Here is a 19,195-nt window from a genome sequence, read left to right as displayed (position 1 = left end):
GTTGAAGAAGTAAAGGGACTGAGTTAAAAATTTCAAAAAAAGAGTAAAGATTATTTGAAACACTTAAATATTATACATTTATTTTATACTATTTTATTTTTTATTCTTTTTTTTTAAACAATACAAAAATTTAAATATTTTTTACTATTTTATCTTTATAATGTGAATGTAAAAATGTGTTATGATTACTCTTTCAAAAATTGAAAATTTTTGGATAAGAGTTTATTTTATCAGCTTAAGACAGCATACAACAAAAAAAATCATTCAATAATAAAAAGTTTGGAGATATGGTCTGACATTAAAAAAAAAAGGAAAGATGGTTATATTATTAAGTCTTATTATTAAATAAAGGTTAAATCCATTTGGAGGTCTCTATTTTTGTGGGGTATATCCCAGTTATCTCTCCGTCTTTTAAGTTTTGCCAATTAAGTCTTTAATATGAAAAAATTGACTTAATTGGGTCTCTGCCGTTAAATCAAGTTAATCCCGTTAAATTTTTGATGACGTGTAAGGGTGGAGTGGATATTATTTCAAACGTGGCTTGCAGAGAACGTTATACATGATTTTTATTAATCACGTGGCATTTTCTAAATGAAACATTTTAAAAATTGGGGTTATTTTTGAAAGATTTTAAAATTAGGGTTCATTGAAATTTTAATTGGGTTTAAAATTGGGTATAACGGTTCTGCCGCCATAGATGACGACCCCATAACCATCGGAGAAGCTTTGGAAGCGGCGGCCATAGCGGCGGGGAATAAAGCGGTGGACCAAAACGACACAGCTGCTATCAGCGCGACAGAGATTAGGGCTTCCGGAGAGAAGAGCGTGAGGTCCGGCGGCGTTGGTGAAACGACGCAATGGGAACAAAGTGTGACAAATTGTGTCTGGGAGTGGATTCAAGTGTAACAGTGTGGTGTGGAGAAGAGAGGTAGATGAAATTTGCGCTTAGAGTTCTTCGTAGGGTTTGATTTGGGGTTCTTGGGCTGTTGCGTGAATTTGCTTTTCTCTGGTCCCGATTTCTGATGCAGGTTGTGCGAAGGAGATGTTGGCCATGGGAGGAGCTTCGCGTCTTTTGGTTCATGATGAAGATGATGATTTTTGGTTGTTGATGCGGATGCGCAATTATGGGTTAGTTTCTGTTTGCAGGTGAATCTGGATTTGATGATGAACGCAGAACGAAGATGCTTCCATGGTTGACGTCCTGCCAATTTGAAGCTTCAGATTTTCTCTTCTCAATTCAAACTTCAATTAACCCTAATTTTAAAATCTTTCAGAAAACCCCCAATTTTTTAATTGTTTCATTTAAAAAATGTCACATACAAGCTTTTCATTAATAAAAAGCCATCTATAAGGGTCTATGCACGACGTCTCCAAAATTATCCACGTCACCCTCACAGGTAAACAAAAACTTAACCCCGTTAAGTTGATTTAAGGACAGAGACCCAATTGATTCAATTTTTCAATATTAAGGACTTAATTGGCAAAACTTAAAAGACGAGAATATAACTGGGACAATCCCACAAAAATGGAAACCTTAGAATGGATTTAACCTTAAATAAACGATTTCTTCATGTGAATCTTCACGTTACTTAAAAAAAAAAATAAAGAACTCAAAGAACAACGAAAAGAATGATTTTAGTATATAATAAGTTAAGATGATGACATTAGCATACATTTCTAGGTAGAATGCTTTTTTTTACATTAATACCATATTATATTATCTTTAATCCCTTTTACATGTTTTTTTTTCTCAACTAAAATATTTGTAGTCTTTGTTGTTTGACCAATTTTGTTTTCCTCATCTTTATATTTTCACTTAATTTATTTTGTTTCACATTAGTCTGAAATTAATAGTGTTGGGAAGCACTTGACTTTGGTAAGCTCAAGATATGTTTTAGGAATTATTTCCGGATATAAAAGCGTGCTGTAATGTTTTCTTTAAATATATATATATATATATATATATATATATATATATATATATATATATATAAAGGCATCTTAGTTTTCTTAGTTTTCTTCAAAACTGTATCTTGGTTTTCTTTTTAAAAAAAGCTAGTTTTCTTGCATTAGAACGCAGAAGTCAAACGTGAGATGAATGCTTGGGGAATCCAAACACCGGAGAAGAAGCGTGGAATCTTCCATGCTACCTGTTGCTGTTCTTCCTTACCTTCCCTCCCAATAAACCCCTTTTCCTCCTCTTCAATTCTCGCAAACCAAACACTGCCTCTCCGATTCTCTTGTCCTAATGAAGTTTCTTCCTCTTCGTTTTTCCTTTCTTTTTGCCTTCCTAATCGCGTTCAGCCTCGTCCAAACCTCAGCAACAACGCTTCCCAAACATCACAAGAATGAAGAAAGCGATGGGCATAGTAGACTTCATCGACCCTCTTCACGATCCCTTCTGTCTTTTCCACTGTCAGTTCCCTCAACTCTCGCATTTTCTTATCCGCGGAAAATAATTTATGCCACAATTTAAATTCTTGCTTTCCCCCTTTAATCTTGAAGTTCTTTTTCTAAAGAAACCTTTTTTGTTTTGTTTTTATCTAATATAGTCAAGAATAGCATCATGAGTTAATAAATTATAGTATTTTATTGCACGTGTGATAACTTCTGCTCACATTTGTAATATTGATTCCTCTTTTGAGCCAAAAGTTGCAATCTTTTGACTAAGGTTCTGTTGTAAAATTTTGAAGATTATCCGTGTCTTTGTGTGCATGTTGATTCCATGCTTTATAGGTCATCGTGGTTTTGTAATAGCGTTAATTGTTTCTATTGACCAGTGGATTTCTAACCGTGTCATTCTGCTTGGTAAAATGTTTGCGTTTATAGTAGGGTTGCAAGGACGGCACTGGTTGTGACCCTAGATGGGACTATGTATTTGGTGGACAACTCTCCTGGTTCCATGAAGGTGATATGGTCATTCTCTACAGGATCGCCCATCTACCAATCGTACAGAGCTCCCGTAGAACGGGATACTGATAAAGAAAATGCATCTGCAACACTAATTAGTGGATTCGTGGAATGTGGGGATGACTGGTCATTGTACATGCACGACAGACACTTTGGTAAAATGGTATCTGTTTTAAGATATATCTGAGCATTCTGACTGTTGTTTTAATGCTTTTCTTAAGTGAAGGCAACATGCCTGAAAAAAAATCACGAACCTGAAGGCATGTTGGTTTCAAGACATGTTGTGGACCATGGTTGTTTTGTTTTTTCCTATTTTACAGTCTTGTATCTATAACTAAGAAAACAAATAGAAAAATAATTTTAGTGGTACCCTGGATTATTCAAATATTTTTGTGCCATGGTGTGCAACAATTACTTATTCTAAAATTTCTTTTGATAGATCAATTATGTAGGGTGATCTTTGTTTCTTTTTGATAAAAAAAGTTATAATATTTAATATGACAAGTAGTGTTTTCAAAGTTATGTTTGTCCAAGTGCCTCTATTTTCTTATGAATACTGAACTTCATGTTCTGTTGATTGGTTTGTCATATCTGCAGAGAATATCAGAATCTATAGCAGAATATGTAGCTCGTACTCCTACCCTTTCAGATGATGGAGCAGTGACACTTGGATCTAAAAGAAGCACTTTGTTTGAAGTTGATGCTAAAACTGGATCAATCATTCAAGTCCATGCGATGCCTGATCCTGTTAAACCTTGGAGTGATGGGAGGCAAAATGTTACAAATAGGGATCTTGCTGATCCTGTGAAACTAAATTCACCACAGCTGCTGCTTAAGATTTTTAGGACAGATTATTCCCTTCAATCTGTTAGTCCGAGCTCAGAAATAGTTTTGTGGACTATGGCATTAGCTGAATTTCAGGCTGTATTATTATGCCAACATTCCTCTTCTGATATAGAGGATGAATATGTTTCTGATAGTGGCCTCAATTTCACCATGCCATACCCCTGTCAAGAGATACGACAAGTCTTCCGCCTGAAAAAGAATTTTCTATTTGAACCTTCACTAATGCTTCCTTTGCAGCCAAATATTGATAGATTATTCAATAGTGACAATGATAATACGATGCTCCCTCAACCTCTCATCAAGATTACTACACCAAGGGAAGTTTATTTGAACAGGACAATTGAATGGCCAACTCCATTACCTCTTGTATTGTTTACCATCTTTCTGTTGGTAATTTCACTCATCTATCCTCTAGTGATTAAGGATCAAGAAACACCGAAGGACCAAAATAGTGAGTCTGAATTAAAAAGTTCACCTGCTAAGAAAAAGAAAACACATAAATCAGGAAGGAAAAATATGTCTTCAGAGAATGAGAAGGTTCTGACAGAAAAAGATAATGATAGAGAAGTATGGAAGCACTTCAATCATGTTAATGAAAATGTTGATGGACGAAGGATTGGTAAATTATTTGTTTCGAACAAAGAGATTGCTAAGGGAAGCAATGGCACCATTGTGCTTGAGGGTATATACGAAGGTCGAGCAGTTGCTATCAAACGTCTTGTCAAGGCTCACAATGACATAGCTTTTAAAGAAATAGAAAACCTTATCATGTCTGATTGTCATCCAAATATTGTTCGATGGCATGGTGTGGAGAATGATAACGATTTTGTTTACCTTGCTTTGGAACGATGTACATGCAATTTAGATGATTTGGTTCAAATTTATTCAGATATATCAGTAAACTCTACGTTTAGGAAGGACCAAGGTATTGGATGTTTGATTAAGTCCCAAATGGATACGTGGAAGGATAGTACACAGTGTCTTTGGAAGGAAAATGGCTATCCATCTCCTCTATTACTAAAACTGATGAGGTTGGTATCATGTATTTTTTATTTGATGATTTATAATAAGCATATACTATACAAAAAATAAATAAATCTTATTTTGCATGATATTAGATCTGTGATAGGTTTTGGTACTATCTTGAATTTGGACTAGGCCTAACACAATCCTAAAAGTTATCTTATGAGGTGAAGGTTGTCAAAGCCTTTGTCAGTTTTAATTTGGATATATCTATAGTAAGGAAACAAAACTACCAAAAAAGAAGGCAGATGGTAAATGTGGGTAAGGTAATTTCATTAAGTAGAAGATTAGATAAAATTGACTAAAATACAGTTTTTGGTTTTGAATGCAATAGGAGGAGAAACCAAGGAGATGAAATGGGTATGGAGGGTGGCACAAAATAATAAAATGAAGGTAATAAGTTATGATTACAGTTGGAGCAAAATGTAGTGGTTAATAAGAAAAAAAGCCTAAGAATAAGCATATTCAGTTACAACTTAGATTCGTGTAGTTGATCCGATTCATTTGAGGACCGAGGCAGATAAATCTTCCTTTTATGGAAGCTCATGCATGGAAGTTGGCTATCTAAGTTTATAATATTACCTTTTTTATTAAACTAACTTTCATTTTTTGTATTGTGTTATAGGGACATTGTTTCCGGGGTCATTCATTTGCATGAATTAGGAATAATACATCGAGATATGAAACCACAAAATGTTCTAATAACCAAGGAAAGATCCTTATGTGCTAAACTTTCTGATATGGGAATTAGCAAATGTCTTCTTGAAAATATGTCTTCTCTGGGTAATAATGCAACTGGTAAGTATTCTTTATAAGATAAAAAATTTATTTGTTTTCGTAGCATTTTTAATGTGAATAGCTACTTAAATCTAGCATGAGATGTGTATATTTAGATTATTGTGGTGATGACATCTCTTAATATCTTCGAAGTATTTCAAAATGTTTTCGATTATCCTATGCATATTTTATAATATGATTATAGTTACTTCATTGAATTTGTGATCTAATTGTGGAAACAATCTTAGGAGTTGTTTCCTAATTTGATTCCTTATTTAATTTGGGTTATTAGTCTTATTGAATCAACATTCTATTACTTGACCTAATTATTTGTATAAATAAGACATTTGTTTAGTATTTTGTATCACATTATTTATACCATTTCTATCTAAAGTCATTATGTAGAGAAATATTTGTCTCATTTCCCCTTCTCTACCCAAATTTTAGTTCTTCTATGTTATTTGAGTGATTATTTTCTCTTACTTTTCTGAGTTTGCTTGGAAGCAAACCAAAGTTTGACAAACTTATGACAGTCAACATTGCTATGAGGCTGGTTATGATTTTACTAGTGTCACTATTTCTTGAAAGTTTGATGGTCATGTGTTTACATAATTGACAACTGTTGCACTTTACATAACTGCCTGCCATGATCCCTCAGTGTTTCCTAGATTGCTCCGCCAACTACATTTGAGACTTCTAGTCCACCTACTACTCTCTATTAGCCCATGTGGGTTATTTTAGGTGGTTTGAGTTATGGGATTCTTGTTGTTCGACAATTGGAAATTGTAAATTTTAGTCTATCTTTAGAGACCAATGTGTGAATCCTAATCCTTAATCCAAGCGATTTCAATTTCAAGAGGTTGAATAAAACCATAAAAAAAAAATTATAGAAACACTTTGTTGAAAATTAAGGATTGAGAAAGGCATAGGGTTCAATTTTCACTAACCCTCAACCCCTTAATTATATAAACTATGGTTTACTTCTAGTTGATTACTCTATCGGATTTACAAAAATTGGTATTCAACCCTTTTTTGTAATGGATATTGATATTTCTCTGGAGTTGATGGACTTCTTTAATCAAGAAGTCAATAAAGCCTCTAATTCTCAAAGAACAGACCCAAACTCAATGAATAGCCTCGGTTATTCAATGAATAGAAGAATAAAATGTACAAATTACACTCAAGGAAGCGTAACCTCCCTCCACTGGACAAAGTTCCAGTAAACTCAACAAACAAAGAATACAAAATAGTCCCCCAATTCCTCTAACTAACTGCTAACTGAAACTCTCTACTTCCCGCCTTTATTCTTTCTCATGTATACTTTTAATCCTCTATCAATACCCTCCTCCTCCTCAACAACCTTGTCCTCAAGGTTGAAATCAGGAAACTGCTGTTTGATGTACCTAGGTGGCTCCTTCCATTCTTCCTCTTGCCACTGAACCAAAATATGAGATGTCTCCTCTCCTTGCTGGTTCCTGCTTCTCCTTTGTAGTACTCTTAAAGGTCTGCACAGTGGATCTTCCACCTGTAATTCCATTGGCAACTCCCCTTCCACTGTATGCTCCCCCACAGCTATCTTTAACTGTGAAACATGAAACACCGGGTGTATTCTCGCAGTTACAGGCAACTGCAATTTGAAACCCACTGGTCCCACTTGTTTTTCAACCAGGAAAGGACCGTAATATCGAGCAGACAGTTTGGAATGCAACCTGGCAGACATAGACACGTGCCTATTGGGTCTAATCTTAAGAAAGACCCAATCCCTTTCTTTTATACTAGACTCCCTCCTCTTCTTGTTTTCATACTGCGCCATCTGATCCTGGGCTCTAGTCAAGGGATGTTGCAACTGCTTGATAGCCTCATCCCGCGTCTGCAAATCTTGTGCCACTGCTTTCACCAGTGTTTCTCCTGGTATAAACCTTGTTAATGCAGGTGGCGGGCTTCCATAAACCGTTTCAAATGGAGTTCACTTAGAAGCCCCTTGATAACTGGTGTTATACCAGTATTCAACCCATGGTAACATAGTGCTCCAAAGCTTGGGCTGTTCTGAACAAAAACACCTCAAATAGGTCTCAAGTATCCTATTCAACACCTCCGTCTGACCATCCGTCTCTTGGTGGTAGGCTGTACTCATTCTTAATTGGGTACCTTGTATTCTAAAAAGTTCCTTCCAAAATATACTGATGAAGCTGGGATTCTGTCACTAACAATTGACACTGGTATCCCATGCAAACGCACCACCTCTTTTACAAAAACTTTTGCAATTATACTGGCTGTATGAGGATGTTTAATGGGTATGAAATGCCCATACGTACTTAGCCTATCCACCACCACCATTATCGTTTCAAACCCTTGAGATTTTGGCAGCTTGACCACAAAATCCTTACTCACCTCTTCCCAGATTGTCTTGTGAATAGGCAATGGTTGTAAGAGTCCCTGTGGAGATGATGCCATGTATTTATGCTGTTGACATACTGTTAGAAGTAGACTTTAAGCCTAACTCAAAAATTGAAGAGGAGATTTTCATGGAATTGCCCCTTGGATATGAGGGGAAAACAGCTGCTAACACTGTTTGCAAGCTAAAAAAAGCATTGTATGGGTTGAAACAATCACCGCGAGCGTGGCTTGGAAGGTTTACTAAAGTTATGATAAGTTTGGGCTTTAAACAAAGTCAAGGAGATCACACCTTGTTCATTAAACACTCTAAATCAGGGAGAGTTACAGTGCTATTGGTTTATGTAGATGATATTATAATAAAAGGTGATGATGAGGAGGAGCAATAGCTGTTAGGCCAACATCTAGCCAAGGAATTTGAAATTAAGACCTTGGGAAAATTGAAGTATTTCTTAGGGATTGAAGTGGCCCATTCTAAAAGGGGAATATTTATATCTCAGCAAAAATATATCACAGATTTGTTGAAAGAAATTGGGAAGACTTCATGCAAGCCTGCAAGTACACCAATTGATCCAAACATGAAATTGGGGAATGTAGAAGAAGGTACTGCAGTTGACAAGGAAATGTATCAGAGGTTGGTTGGTAGATTGATTTATTTATCTCACACTACGCCTGATGTTGCATTTGCTGTAAGCCTTGTTAGCCAGTTCATGCACCAACTTAAGGAGGTTCACTTACAAGCTGCACTAAGAATTGTGCAATATTTGAAGGGAACCCCAGGTAGGGGAATTTTGTTTGAACGAAATGGGAATGTAAGTGTGGAAGCATATACAGATGCAGACTATGCAGGCTCAATTGTGGACAGGAGGTCAACTACAGGGTATTGCACTTTCATTGGTGGAAATCTTGTGACTTGGAAGAGTAAAAACCAAAATGTGGTAGCCAGATCTAGTGCTGAAGCAGAATTCAGGGCAATGGCACAAGGGATATGCGAACTACTGTGGTTAAAGATCATCTTGGAAGACTTAGGAATAAAGTCAGATGAATCAATGAGACTTTATTGTGATAAAAAATCTACTATTAGCATAGCTCATAATCCAGTGCAACATGATAGAACCAAACATATCGAGATCGATAGACATTTTATCAAAGAAAAATTAGATAGTGGTCTAATATGTACTCCATATGTCTCTTCACAAGACAACCTTGCAGATATTCTAACAAAGGGGCTGAATAGTAACAACTTTGAAAGTATTGTTTCCAAGCTGGGAATGGAAAATAGTTATGCAACAGCTTGAGGGGAGTGTTAGAATCTGTTTATCTGTATTAAAGTCTTTGCTTTTATTAATTATATTTCTTCCTTATTTAGGAGATTATAATTATCAGTTATGATTAGGATATCCATGAAATATAGGGATTCTTTCTTTAGGAGCTATTATTAGACTTCCTAAGATAGCTTTCTAGCATTGTATATATGGATTTGTAATATCAGCATAATAATATATACATTTGATACCATCTCATGTAAAACGTATCAAATGTATATATTATTATGCTGAGATTACAAATCCATATATACAATGCTAGAAAGCTATTTTAGGAAGTCTAATAATAGCTCCTAAAGAAAGAATCCCTATATTTCAGGGATATCCTAATCATAATTGATAATTATAATCTCCTAAATAAGGAAGAAATATAATTAATAAAAGCAAAGACTTTAATACAGATAAACAGATTCTAACACTCCCCCTCAAGCTGGTGAATAAGTATTTTCCATTCCCAGCTTGGAAACAATACTTTCAAAGTTGTTACTATTCAACCCCTTTGTTAGAATATCTGCAAGGTTGTCTTGTGAAGAGACATATGGAGTACATATTAGACCACTATCTAATTTTTCTTTGATAAAATGCCTGTCGATCTCGATATGTTTGGTTCTATCATGTTGCACTGGATTATGAGCTATGCTAATTGCAAATTTGTTATCACAATAAAGTCTCATTGATTCATCTGACTTTATTCCTAAGTCTTCCAAGATGATCTTTAACCACAGTAGTTCGCATATCCCTTGTGCCATTGCCCTGAAATCTGCTTTAGCACTAGATTTGGCTACCACATTTTGTTTTTTACTCTTCCAAGTCACAAGATTTCCACCAATGAAAGTGCAATACCCTGTAGTTGACCTCCTGTACACAATTGAGCCTGCATAGTCTGCATCTGTATATGCTTCCACACTTACATTCCCATTTTGTTCAAACAAAATTCCCCTGCCTGGGGTTCCCTTCAAATATAGCACAATTCTTAGTGCAGCTTGTAAGTGAACCTCCTTAGATTGGTGTATGAACTGGCTAACAAGGCTTACAGCAAATGCAACATCAGGTCTAGTGTGAGATAAATAAATCAATAACCTCTGATACATTTCCTTGTCAACTGCAGTACTTTCTTCTACATTCCCCAATTTCATGTTTGGATCAATTGGTGTACTTGCAGGCTTGCATGCTGTCTTCCCAGTTTCTTTCAACAAATCTGTGATATATTTTTGCTGAGATATAAATATTCTCCTTTTAGAATGGGCCACTTCAATCCCTAAGAAATACTTCAATTTTCCCAAGGTCTTAATTTCAAATTCCTTGGTTAGATGTTGGCCTAACAGCTGTTGCTCCTCCTCCTCATCACCTGTTATTATAATATCATCTACATAAACCAATAGCACTGTAACTCTCCCTGATTTAGAGTGTTTAATGAACAAGGTGTGATCTCCTTGACTTTGATTAAAGCCCAAATTTATCATAACTTTAGTAAACCTTCCAAACCACGCTCGCGGTGATTGTTTCAACCCATACAATGCTTTTTTTAGCTTGCAAACAGTGTTAGCAACTGTTTTCCCCTCATATCCAAGGGGCAATTCCATGTAAATCTCCTCTTCAATTTCTCCATGAAGGAAGGCATTTTTTATGTCAAATTGTTGCAAGTTCCAACCATAATTAGCTGGTAGAGATAATATCACCCTAACTGTATTCATTTTTTCCACTGGAGAAAAAGTTTCCATGTAATCCACTCCATAGGTTTGAGTGAATCCCTTAGCAACTAACCTTGCTTAGTACCTCTCAATAGACCCATCAGCCTTGTATTTTATAGTATATAACCACCTGCACCCTACTGGTTTTTTTCCATTCGGGAGAGCCACCAAATCCCAAGTACTATTCTTTTCTAGTGCTTCCATTTCCGTGTCCATAGCTTGTTTCCATTTTTTATCACTCAATGCCTCAGATAAAGAGGTAGGTGTGGTTGTGGTGTTTAGGCTTTATGAGTAGGTGAGAAGTTTTTAAAGGATAGGTAATTAGCTAGAGTGTACAATGGCTTGGTAGTGCATTTCCTAGTCTCTTTCCTAAGGGCAATTGGAATATTTAGGTCCTCATAAAGGGATGCTGGACTGGATTCAGATTCCTGTATATTTGGAAAGACAGATTCCTGTATGTTTGGAAAAACAGAGTTTGATGCATTGGAGATTAAAGGATTAGGGATAGTTACCTCATGTAATGTTGGGTTGGATGGTTGAACATGGACAGACTCTGGAATGGTCTTTGTCTGCCTTGTATAAACCAGATTTTTACCAAATCTTACATCAGCCCCATCTTGAGTCTCAGCTGTTACACTTTTAGTCCCTATTTCTAGTCCTAAGCTTAAGTCAGGAAGCATAAGGATATCATCTTCATTTGGTGCAGGCTCCCCCTGAAGATGATCTTTATAGAAGTAACTTTTGTGCTCAAAAAAGGTGACATCACGAGACACGGAGAATTTTTTGGATGGTGGGTGATAGCATTTATATCCCTATATCCCTTTTGTGTGGATGAGTAACCTATGAAAACACATTTTAAGGCTCTAGGATCAAGTTTACCTCTATCACTACTGTGGACATGGACAAAAGAGACACAACCAAAGATGCGTGGAACAAGGTGGTTGGATGTGGACACATTAGGATAAAAGGATGACAGGACCTCCATGGGGCTTTTAGAAGCTAGAATACTAGAAGGTAGTCTATTAATTAGATAACAGGCAGTGAGTACAACCTCCCCTCAAAAACTTTTAGGAACCTTATGTTGAAAAAGGAGAGCTCTAGTTTGGTCAAGAAGGTGTCCATTTTTCCTCTCTCCAATCCCATTTTGTTGAGGAGTTTTGACAAAAAGAAATAAGCCCATGATTAAAGTAATCTTTGGCATTATCAGATCTAATCTTCTTAATGCTAACACCAAATTGATTTTTTACCATTGAGAAAAAACTTTGAATCATAGAGCTTACTTCAGATTTTTGTTTTAGTAAGAAAACCCAAGTGACACGAGTGCAATCATCTATAAAGGTAATAAACCAACGAGCACCAGAAACATTTGTGACATTTGAGGGACCCCATACATCAGTATGAATTAAATAGAAGGGAAACGTGCTCTTATTATTTCTAACAAGAAAAAAAACACGTTTGTGTTTAGCAAGTTCACACACTTCACAATTGAGACTTGCCACATCCAATTTGCTAAAAAGGGAAGGGAATAATAATTTTATGACCCTAAAGGAAGGATGTCCAAGACGATAATGATGGAGGAAGATCTTCTCCCTGCTGGTCTTTATTGAATCAGAGAAAAAAGAGTTGCTATTTCCCAGGGCTGATGGCAGATTTGGATTGTCCAAGTAATACAAGCCATTCCAGTCTCTAGCATGTCCAATCGTCCTCCCCGATTGTTGGTTTTGTATGATACAATCATTGTTAGAAAAAATAACATTGCATGAGAGATCGTGTATGAGTTTTTTAATGGAGACTAAACTAACAGATAATTTAGGAATATGAAGGACATTTTTAAGAGTGATAGATGGGCTTATTTGAACATCTCCTTGACCTGCTGCAGTCATCAGAGAGCCATCAGCTATGGATATTTTCTTGTTGCTAGGGCAAGGGGTGTAAGAGGAGAAAATGTTAGATAAGGGTGTCATATGGTCGGTAGCCCCAAAATCTAGTATCCAGTATGGGTTAGGTTGTTTATCTGCGGCATTAAGTCCAAAAGAAGGAAACTCACCAAACGTACCTGAATGCGCTAGAGAACAACTACCTGGTGATTTATCCAACTTGTTAAGGAAGGAGCGCATTTGTTGAACCTCATCCTGGTTAAGTGGAATTGGTCTGCTGCTATTTTCTTCATGTTTTGCAGTACCCAGGTGTGCTTGTCCGCCCTTTCTACTGTTGTCACCTCTTTTTCCCCACTCCTTTTCACGATTTTGGGATCCCCAATCTCGACTAGGAGGCTTTCCATGTGGCTTCCAACATTTATCAGGAGTGTGGCAAGGTTTGTTACAAAAGGTACACCACACTCCTTCATTTTTCTTTTCCATATTGGTGAGTCCCCCTTTTGGGAATCAACTATCTTGGCTGATCCGATTGCTATCATGGCTGAGTTTTCCATGGTTGGGGAGTCTAGTATTATTCCCCTTCTGCTTTCTTCACTTCTTACCATAGCTACCACTTCATTAATTTGTGGAACTTTGTCTTTGCCAAGAATCTAGACTCACTTGATCAAAATCAGAGTTAAGCCCTACCAAAAAATCATAGACTCTATCTTGCTCAATATATTCTTTGAGCATGGCAGAATCATCTGAGCACTTGGCTTTGATGACCCTGTAATGGTCTAATTCCATCCACAGTGATTTGAGTTGATTGGCATACTCTGTAACAGTCTTGGTTCCTTGTTTGGCAGCGATAGTCTTCACCTTCACATCATATATTTGGGCAGCATCTTTAGCTTTTGAGTATGTCTGCTCCACTACATTCCAAATCTCCTTTGCATAATTAAGAAACATGCAAGTATCAGTAATTTCTGGGATCATGGAGTTCCATAGCCATGCCATGATCATAGAGTCTTCTTCATCCCATTTTGTAAATTTGGGATCTTCTTCTGGAGGAGCATCATTAGTCAAGTGGTTAGCTTTCCCTTTACCTTTTAAAGTTATGCGAACAAGCTGGGCCCATTTCAAATAATTCGTTCCATTTAAGCGGTAGGCAGTGTTGAGGTTCTGGAGTTGTTCCTGATTGGTTTGTGATGCAGTAGGCACCACTTCAACAGTTTGGTCTGCCATGTCCAAGCAGCAGAGCTATTTTGAAAGAGAGAGTGGCAGCAATGAAGGCTGCTGGCTAGGGTCTTAGTGCGCAGTCAGAGGCGGCTCCCAGATGTTGAGAGCTCTGATGCCATGTTAAGAAGTGAACTTTAAGCCTAACTCAATCCCACAAAACCGACTTGTAGGGTGAGGTTTGCACCCACTTATAAACTATGAATTAGCTTTATCTCTAATCGATGTGGGACTTCCAACACCCCCCCCTCACGCCGAGGTATATACATCTCGAGCTTGGGATTAGACATTAATGGGTGGTCCGATAGCGGCCCGATAGCAGGTGGAATAGAAGAGTAGAAGGCCCACTTAGAACTCGCTACGATAGGCTCTAACCTGGCTCTAATACCATGTTAGAAGTGGACTTTAAGCCTAACTCAATCCCACAAAACCGGCTTGTAGGGTGAGGTTTGCACCCACTTATAAACTATGAATTGGCCTTATCTCTAGTTGATGTGGGACTTCCAACACACCCCCCTCACGTCGAGGTATATACATCTCGAGCATGGGATTAGACATTAATGGGTGGTCTGATAGCGGCCCGATAGCGGGTGGAACAATATGTCCAACAAACAACAAATTATCGTTAGGGTAGACTCTAACCATGGCTTTAATAACATGTTAGAAGTGAACTTTAAGCCTAACTCAACCCCACAAAACTGGCTTGTAAGGAGAGGTTTGTACCTCACTTATATATTATAAATTGGCTTTATCTCTAGTCGATGTGGGACTTCCAACACACCCCCTGATGCCATTAATTTCTACTCTCACGCATGAGATGTCTATACCTCGGCGTGAAGGGGGGTGTGTTGGAAGTCCCACATCGACTAGAGATAAGGCCACCCACAGTGGAAACAATGCCCCTCTTCCCTCCTCTTGAGGTACTCCTGATATGCGCTACTCCTCGATTCTGCCCTTCGCCTCCTGAGTTACTTTCTACTTTGGAACTGGCGGTCCTTGAAATTCCTTCTTTCTTCAATCCGAGACCTCCGCCTACACTCCCATGTTCATTTGACGGCTCGCGATATGTCTCAATCCATGCTACAGTGCCCGTACTAGCCGTTTTTTTGCCGCACCGCCGCCAATTTTTCAAAGATCGTTCCTCGATGCCTACCTCTAAACCTTTTGACCATCGCCTCTGTCAGTGTTGCCCAGGTTGGGTTCTTGATTTTCTTCCGCCAAAAGTGGAACCAGTAATTTGCTCCCCCTTCCATGCATATGTAAACTAACTTCATCTTCTCCTTTTCCGTAACGTTCTGCAATTCGAAAAACTTCTTTGCCTAGGAATCCACCCCATGGGATCGGTGCCTTCAAAAGTGGGTAATTCCACTCTTTTCAACCAGCTTCTCTGAATGTGACTGCGCTCCTCCACTGGTTCGTCCTCCGATTCCTCCTCATCTCTCTCCCGACCTCCATTAATGGAATCGCGATTGCCTTCAGAACTCCTATCCTCCCAAGGATGCGACCCATGTCTCGAGCCATCCCTCGCATCTCGGCTCGAAATTCCTCCATCGTTGCTTCCATGGCATCGAACCATCCTTCCAAGGCACTCACCTTGCTCGCCATCGCGTCTTTCCTTTGATTGTGATCCGGTAGGTCGGACCAATCTTGATGGACTTCTTTAATCAAGAAGTCAATAAAGCCACTAATTCTCAAAGAACATACCCAAACTCAAGGAATAGCCTCGTGTTATTCAATGAATACAAGAATACAATGTACAAGTTACACTCAAGGAAGCCTAACCTCCACTGGACGGAGTTCCAGTAAACTCAACAAACAAAGAATACAGAATAGTTCCCCCCTTGCAACTAACTCTTTATTTATACTCTCCCAATTCCTCTAACTAACTGCTAACTGAAACTCTCTTCTTCGCCCGCCTTTATTCTTTCTCACATATACTTTTAATCCTATTTCAGTAGTTATTCCTAGTTGATCACAAAAAATAGAATATAGAAAACATAAGGAACAAATATTGAGAGAATTAGAAATTAAAGCTGATCATGCAAAATTCATAATCCCAATTATCTCATTAGTCCACCAATTGTTCAGTTTGGTTATGTAAAATTAATTGATTAAAAGAAACTTAAGAGGGATCATGTCCTAAAAATTGGTAAGTACTATTAAATAATCGAATCAACTGAATATAAACAAACCAAAATCATTAATTGGGTTCATGGGGGATAGCTACTATGCAGCAGCCCTAGTAGCACAATCTAGCCATACGTACCAGGGAAATAGAATGAGAGAACTAAAGTATTCATTGCCAAAAGAAAGAGTAAAGAGAAATTGTAACATTCTAAAACTAAACATAAAACATAATAACATAGTCCAACTGAGGGTCTATGCAAAGCATAAATTATTTCAAAATATTACATAAACATACACAAAACACACACACACATATATATATACAATTATTTACAAAAGGTCTGAAAATAGTTTTCATTGTCTGCAAATGGTGCATTTACTTGTGTACATAGTACAATCATAACAGAATATCATCCAGACAACAAAATACAAGCTTACGCTATTGAAAATAAATTCCTAACGCAAGAGAATAATATTAAAGAAATAACTTAGTTAAAAGTTCATAAATTTACCAATTATTAGTCACACACAACATACCACATAGATGATACATGGAATCTATATGTCAAAAGATATTCAACAGGATGAGTATTGATTGACACCTTATGGAAGACTAATATTAAGTATGTCCTACCAGATACTAACATTTGATTCAATCCCAGAAGTGGATTTACAAGCGAATCCACAAATGATGAAATCAGGATAAGTTCATTACAACCTATGTCCCACATCTACTCATGTTGAGGTGTGTAAAAGCTCCCATATCTACTTTTCACTACATGATATCTTAGTCTATGCGACTTAGATCATCAAAGAAATAACGGGATTTATGTTACGACATAGGTGTCAATACTGAATACATAACTCAAATAATGCTTCACACATCATCCTAGACGTATGTCCTCAAATTCATATACATTCAATCAATTCTCAAACAGCCTTGTAAAACAATATAATTTATTCAAATGCAACCACAAATCAATCATGTATAAGTTTTTGTATTATAAAACATATATATTCAATAAGTTAAAGGGACCATAAAGAGAGAAAGAAACAAATAAAGATATTTTTTAGCTTAAGCAAAAATACTCTTGCTTTAGAAAAAAGTGTATTGAATTACAATGTTATTTTTCCTTGAGCGAAAAACCCTTCCCTTGAGTGAAAGTAAGATCGAAAACAAGACTATTTTCAACTTTATTTTTGTTTGAGCGAAAAATCAATTACTTGAGCAAAAATAGAACAGAGAGTAAGGTCTAGGTCTTTGTTCTGTTTTCGCTTGAGCGAAAAATCATTAGCTTGAAATATCAAAAAAGTCAATCCCATTAGCAGAATCAAAATAGTCTCAAAAATAATTTCAACAACACTTCAATAATGTTTACTTTTAAACAACTCAATTGATTAATTCAAATTATGATTTGTTCAAACGTCATTCTTTAGTCATTTCAAATCAATTTTGGTCCCGCTAATTTAAGTATACAAGTTTACACTTAGGTCAAATTCATAAGGCAATATAGGGAAATTTACTCTACTTATTTAAATCATAATAAAAAATCCAATTCAAGGAAACTCTATTCTTAACATGCATAATCTAGTTACTAGATCAACATATCAACAAAAGTATCCAATTCAAAACCTGTTAAACAAGTATTTATCACACAAAACTCAACAATATTCAAGTTCATGCGTTCAAACCATTTCTAAGTCAATCACAATCTTTACATAAAAACCAAAATCCAATGACCAAATTACTTTCACATTTAGATCATCTATTTTGAGGTTCTATCAAAAATATAAATAGCTTTCCTCACCTGCAATGTTTATCCTCAAAGCAAGTTCTCAAAATTCAAGTGGAAAGCTACTCAACTTACGGACCTAGAACAAGGTATCCAAATGATGAGTGGCATTTTGTGCACTCATACATGGTCTAATCTTAGTTTTGTTGTATAATAATTATTTTTAAATATATTGTTTTAACTGGGATTTGACCAAATGGGATAAAATGAGCTTTAAATTAAAACATTCATCTAAGAATTCAGTTTTGATGATTTAATAAAATGTGTACATGTTCCTTAGCATTCTAACTATGCTTTGTGTAGCTAAATGTCGGGGCTCATTGGATCATATGCTAAATTGGGCTTTCTAAAAGCTATTGATTTGGGTTTTATTTTGCATAAGATTCAAGGGATATTATAATCTTAAAGATAATCTTGAAGAAAATCTCAAAGAAAATCTTGAAGAAAATCTTCGAGAAAATTTTGAGAATGATCTTGGAGATAATCTTAAAGAAAATATTGTGAGTAATCTTAGTTTGTATACGCTTGGAACAAGTGAGAAACTAGATAAAATTATGTTATCTCCTAGATTATTCCCAAGATTTTCTCTAAGATTATCTTCATGATTATTCTCAAGATTTTCCCCAAGATTTTCTTTAAGATTATCTCTAAGATTTTCTTCAAAATTATCTCTAAGATTATAATGTCCTTTGAATCTTGTGCAGAACAAAACCTTAACTAACAACATTTTAGAAAGCCTAATTTAACATATGATCTAATGGGCTCCAACATTCAGCTACACAAAGCACAATTAGCATGCTCAATGTTGAAATATATTGTATTGTATTATTGGACTTTTAGTTTTGGGCTTTTAGGTGCTGGTCCATTGTTCCTTATATAGGACATTTTTGTGTAATAGAAACTTCAACACACACAGTAATAATATTTTTACGATTAGATTTTCTCTCTCAAGCTTTCACATGGTATCCAGAGCAGGTTAGGGTTTGCAGATCGCCAGTGCTCACTGCTCGCCTCCGCATCCGCCGTCGTTCATCGTCGCTTCCGCCGCCGTTGTCACTGCGGTCCGCCGTCGCAGCCTTTTCTCCGGTGAAGTTAAGGGTTCGGTGCGCCTCGATGAGCGCGACCCATCCCTGGTGGTTGCCGTCACGCGTCGTTTCTTTCTGACCTCTCTCGGGTGCGTGGGCTTCACGCGCCGCCTCTCCTGTGTCGGATCTTCA

General features: G+C 36.8%; 1 protein-coding gene across 2 annotated transcripts in view; it reads left to right on the top strand.

The window, feature by feature from the left end:
- The first annotated feature begins 2,018 nt into the window (after positions 1 to 2,018).
- LOC108343424 (serine/threonine-protein kinase/endoribonuclease IRE1a) overlaps positions 2,019 to 19,195 on the top strand; it is a 54,879-nt gene continuing 37,702 nt past the window's right edge. Inside the window, exons 1-4 of one of the 2 annotated variants that reach the window (XM_017581701.2) lie at positions 2,019 to 2,415; positions 2,830 to 3,073; positions 3,508 to 4,787; positions 5,405 to 5,577. In XM_017581701.2, the coding sequence (XP_017437190.1) occupies positions 2,249 to 2,415; positions 2,830 to 3,073; positions 3,508 to 4,787; positions 5,405 to 5,577 (1,864 nt within the window). In that variant the 5' untranslated portion in view covers positions 2,019 to 2,248. Of the gene's footprint in view, positions 2,416 to 2,829; positions 3,074 to 3,507; positions 4,788 to 5,404; positions 5,578 to 19,195 lie in introns of those variants that run through there. The other variant, XM_017581710.2, reaches the window with a different exon arrangement.

Source organism: Vigna angularis, chromosome 1 (assembly GCF_016808095.1).
Source record: "Vigna angularis cultivar LongXiaoDou No.4 chromosome 1, ASM1680809v1, whole genome shotgun sequence".
NCBI lineage: Eukaryota > Viridiplantae > Streptophyta > Magnoliopsida > Fabales > Fabaceae > Vigna > Vigna angularis.
The sequence above is the reverse complement of the archived record's forward strand: the minus strand, read 5'-3'. Positions and strand labels throughout refer to the sequence as shown.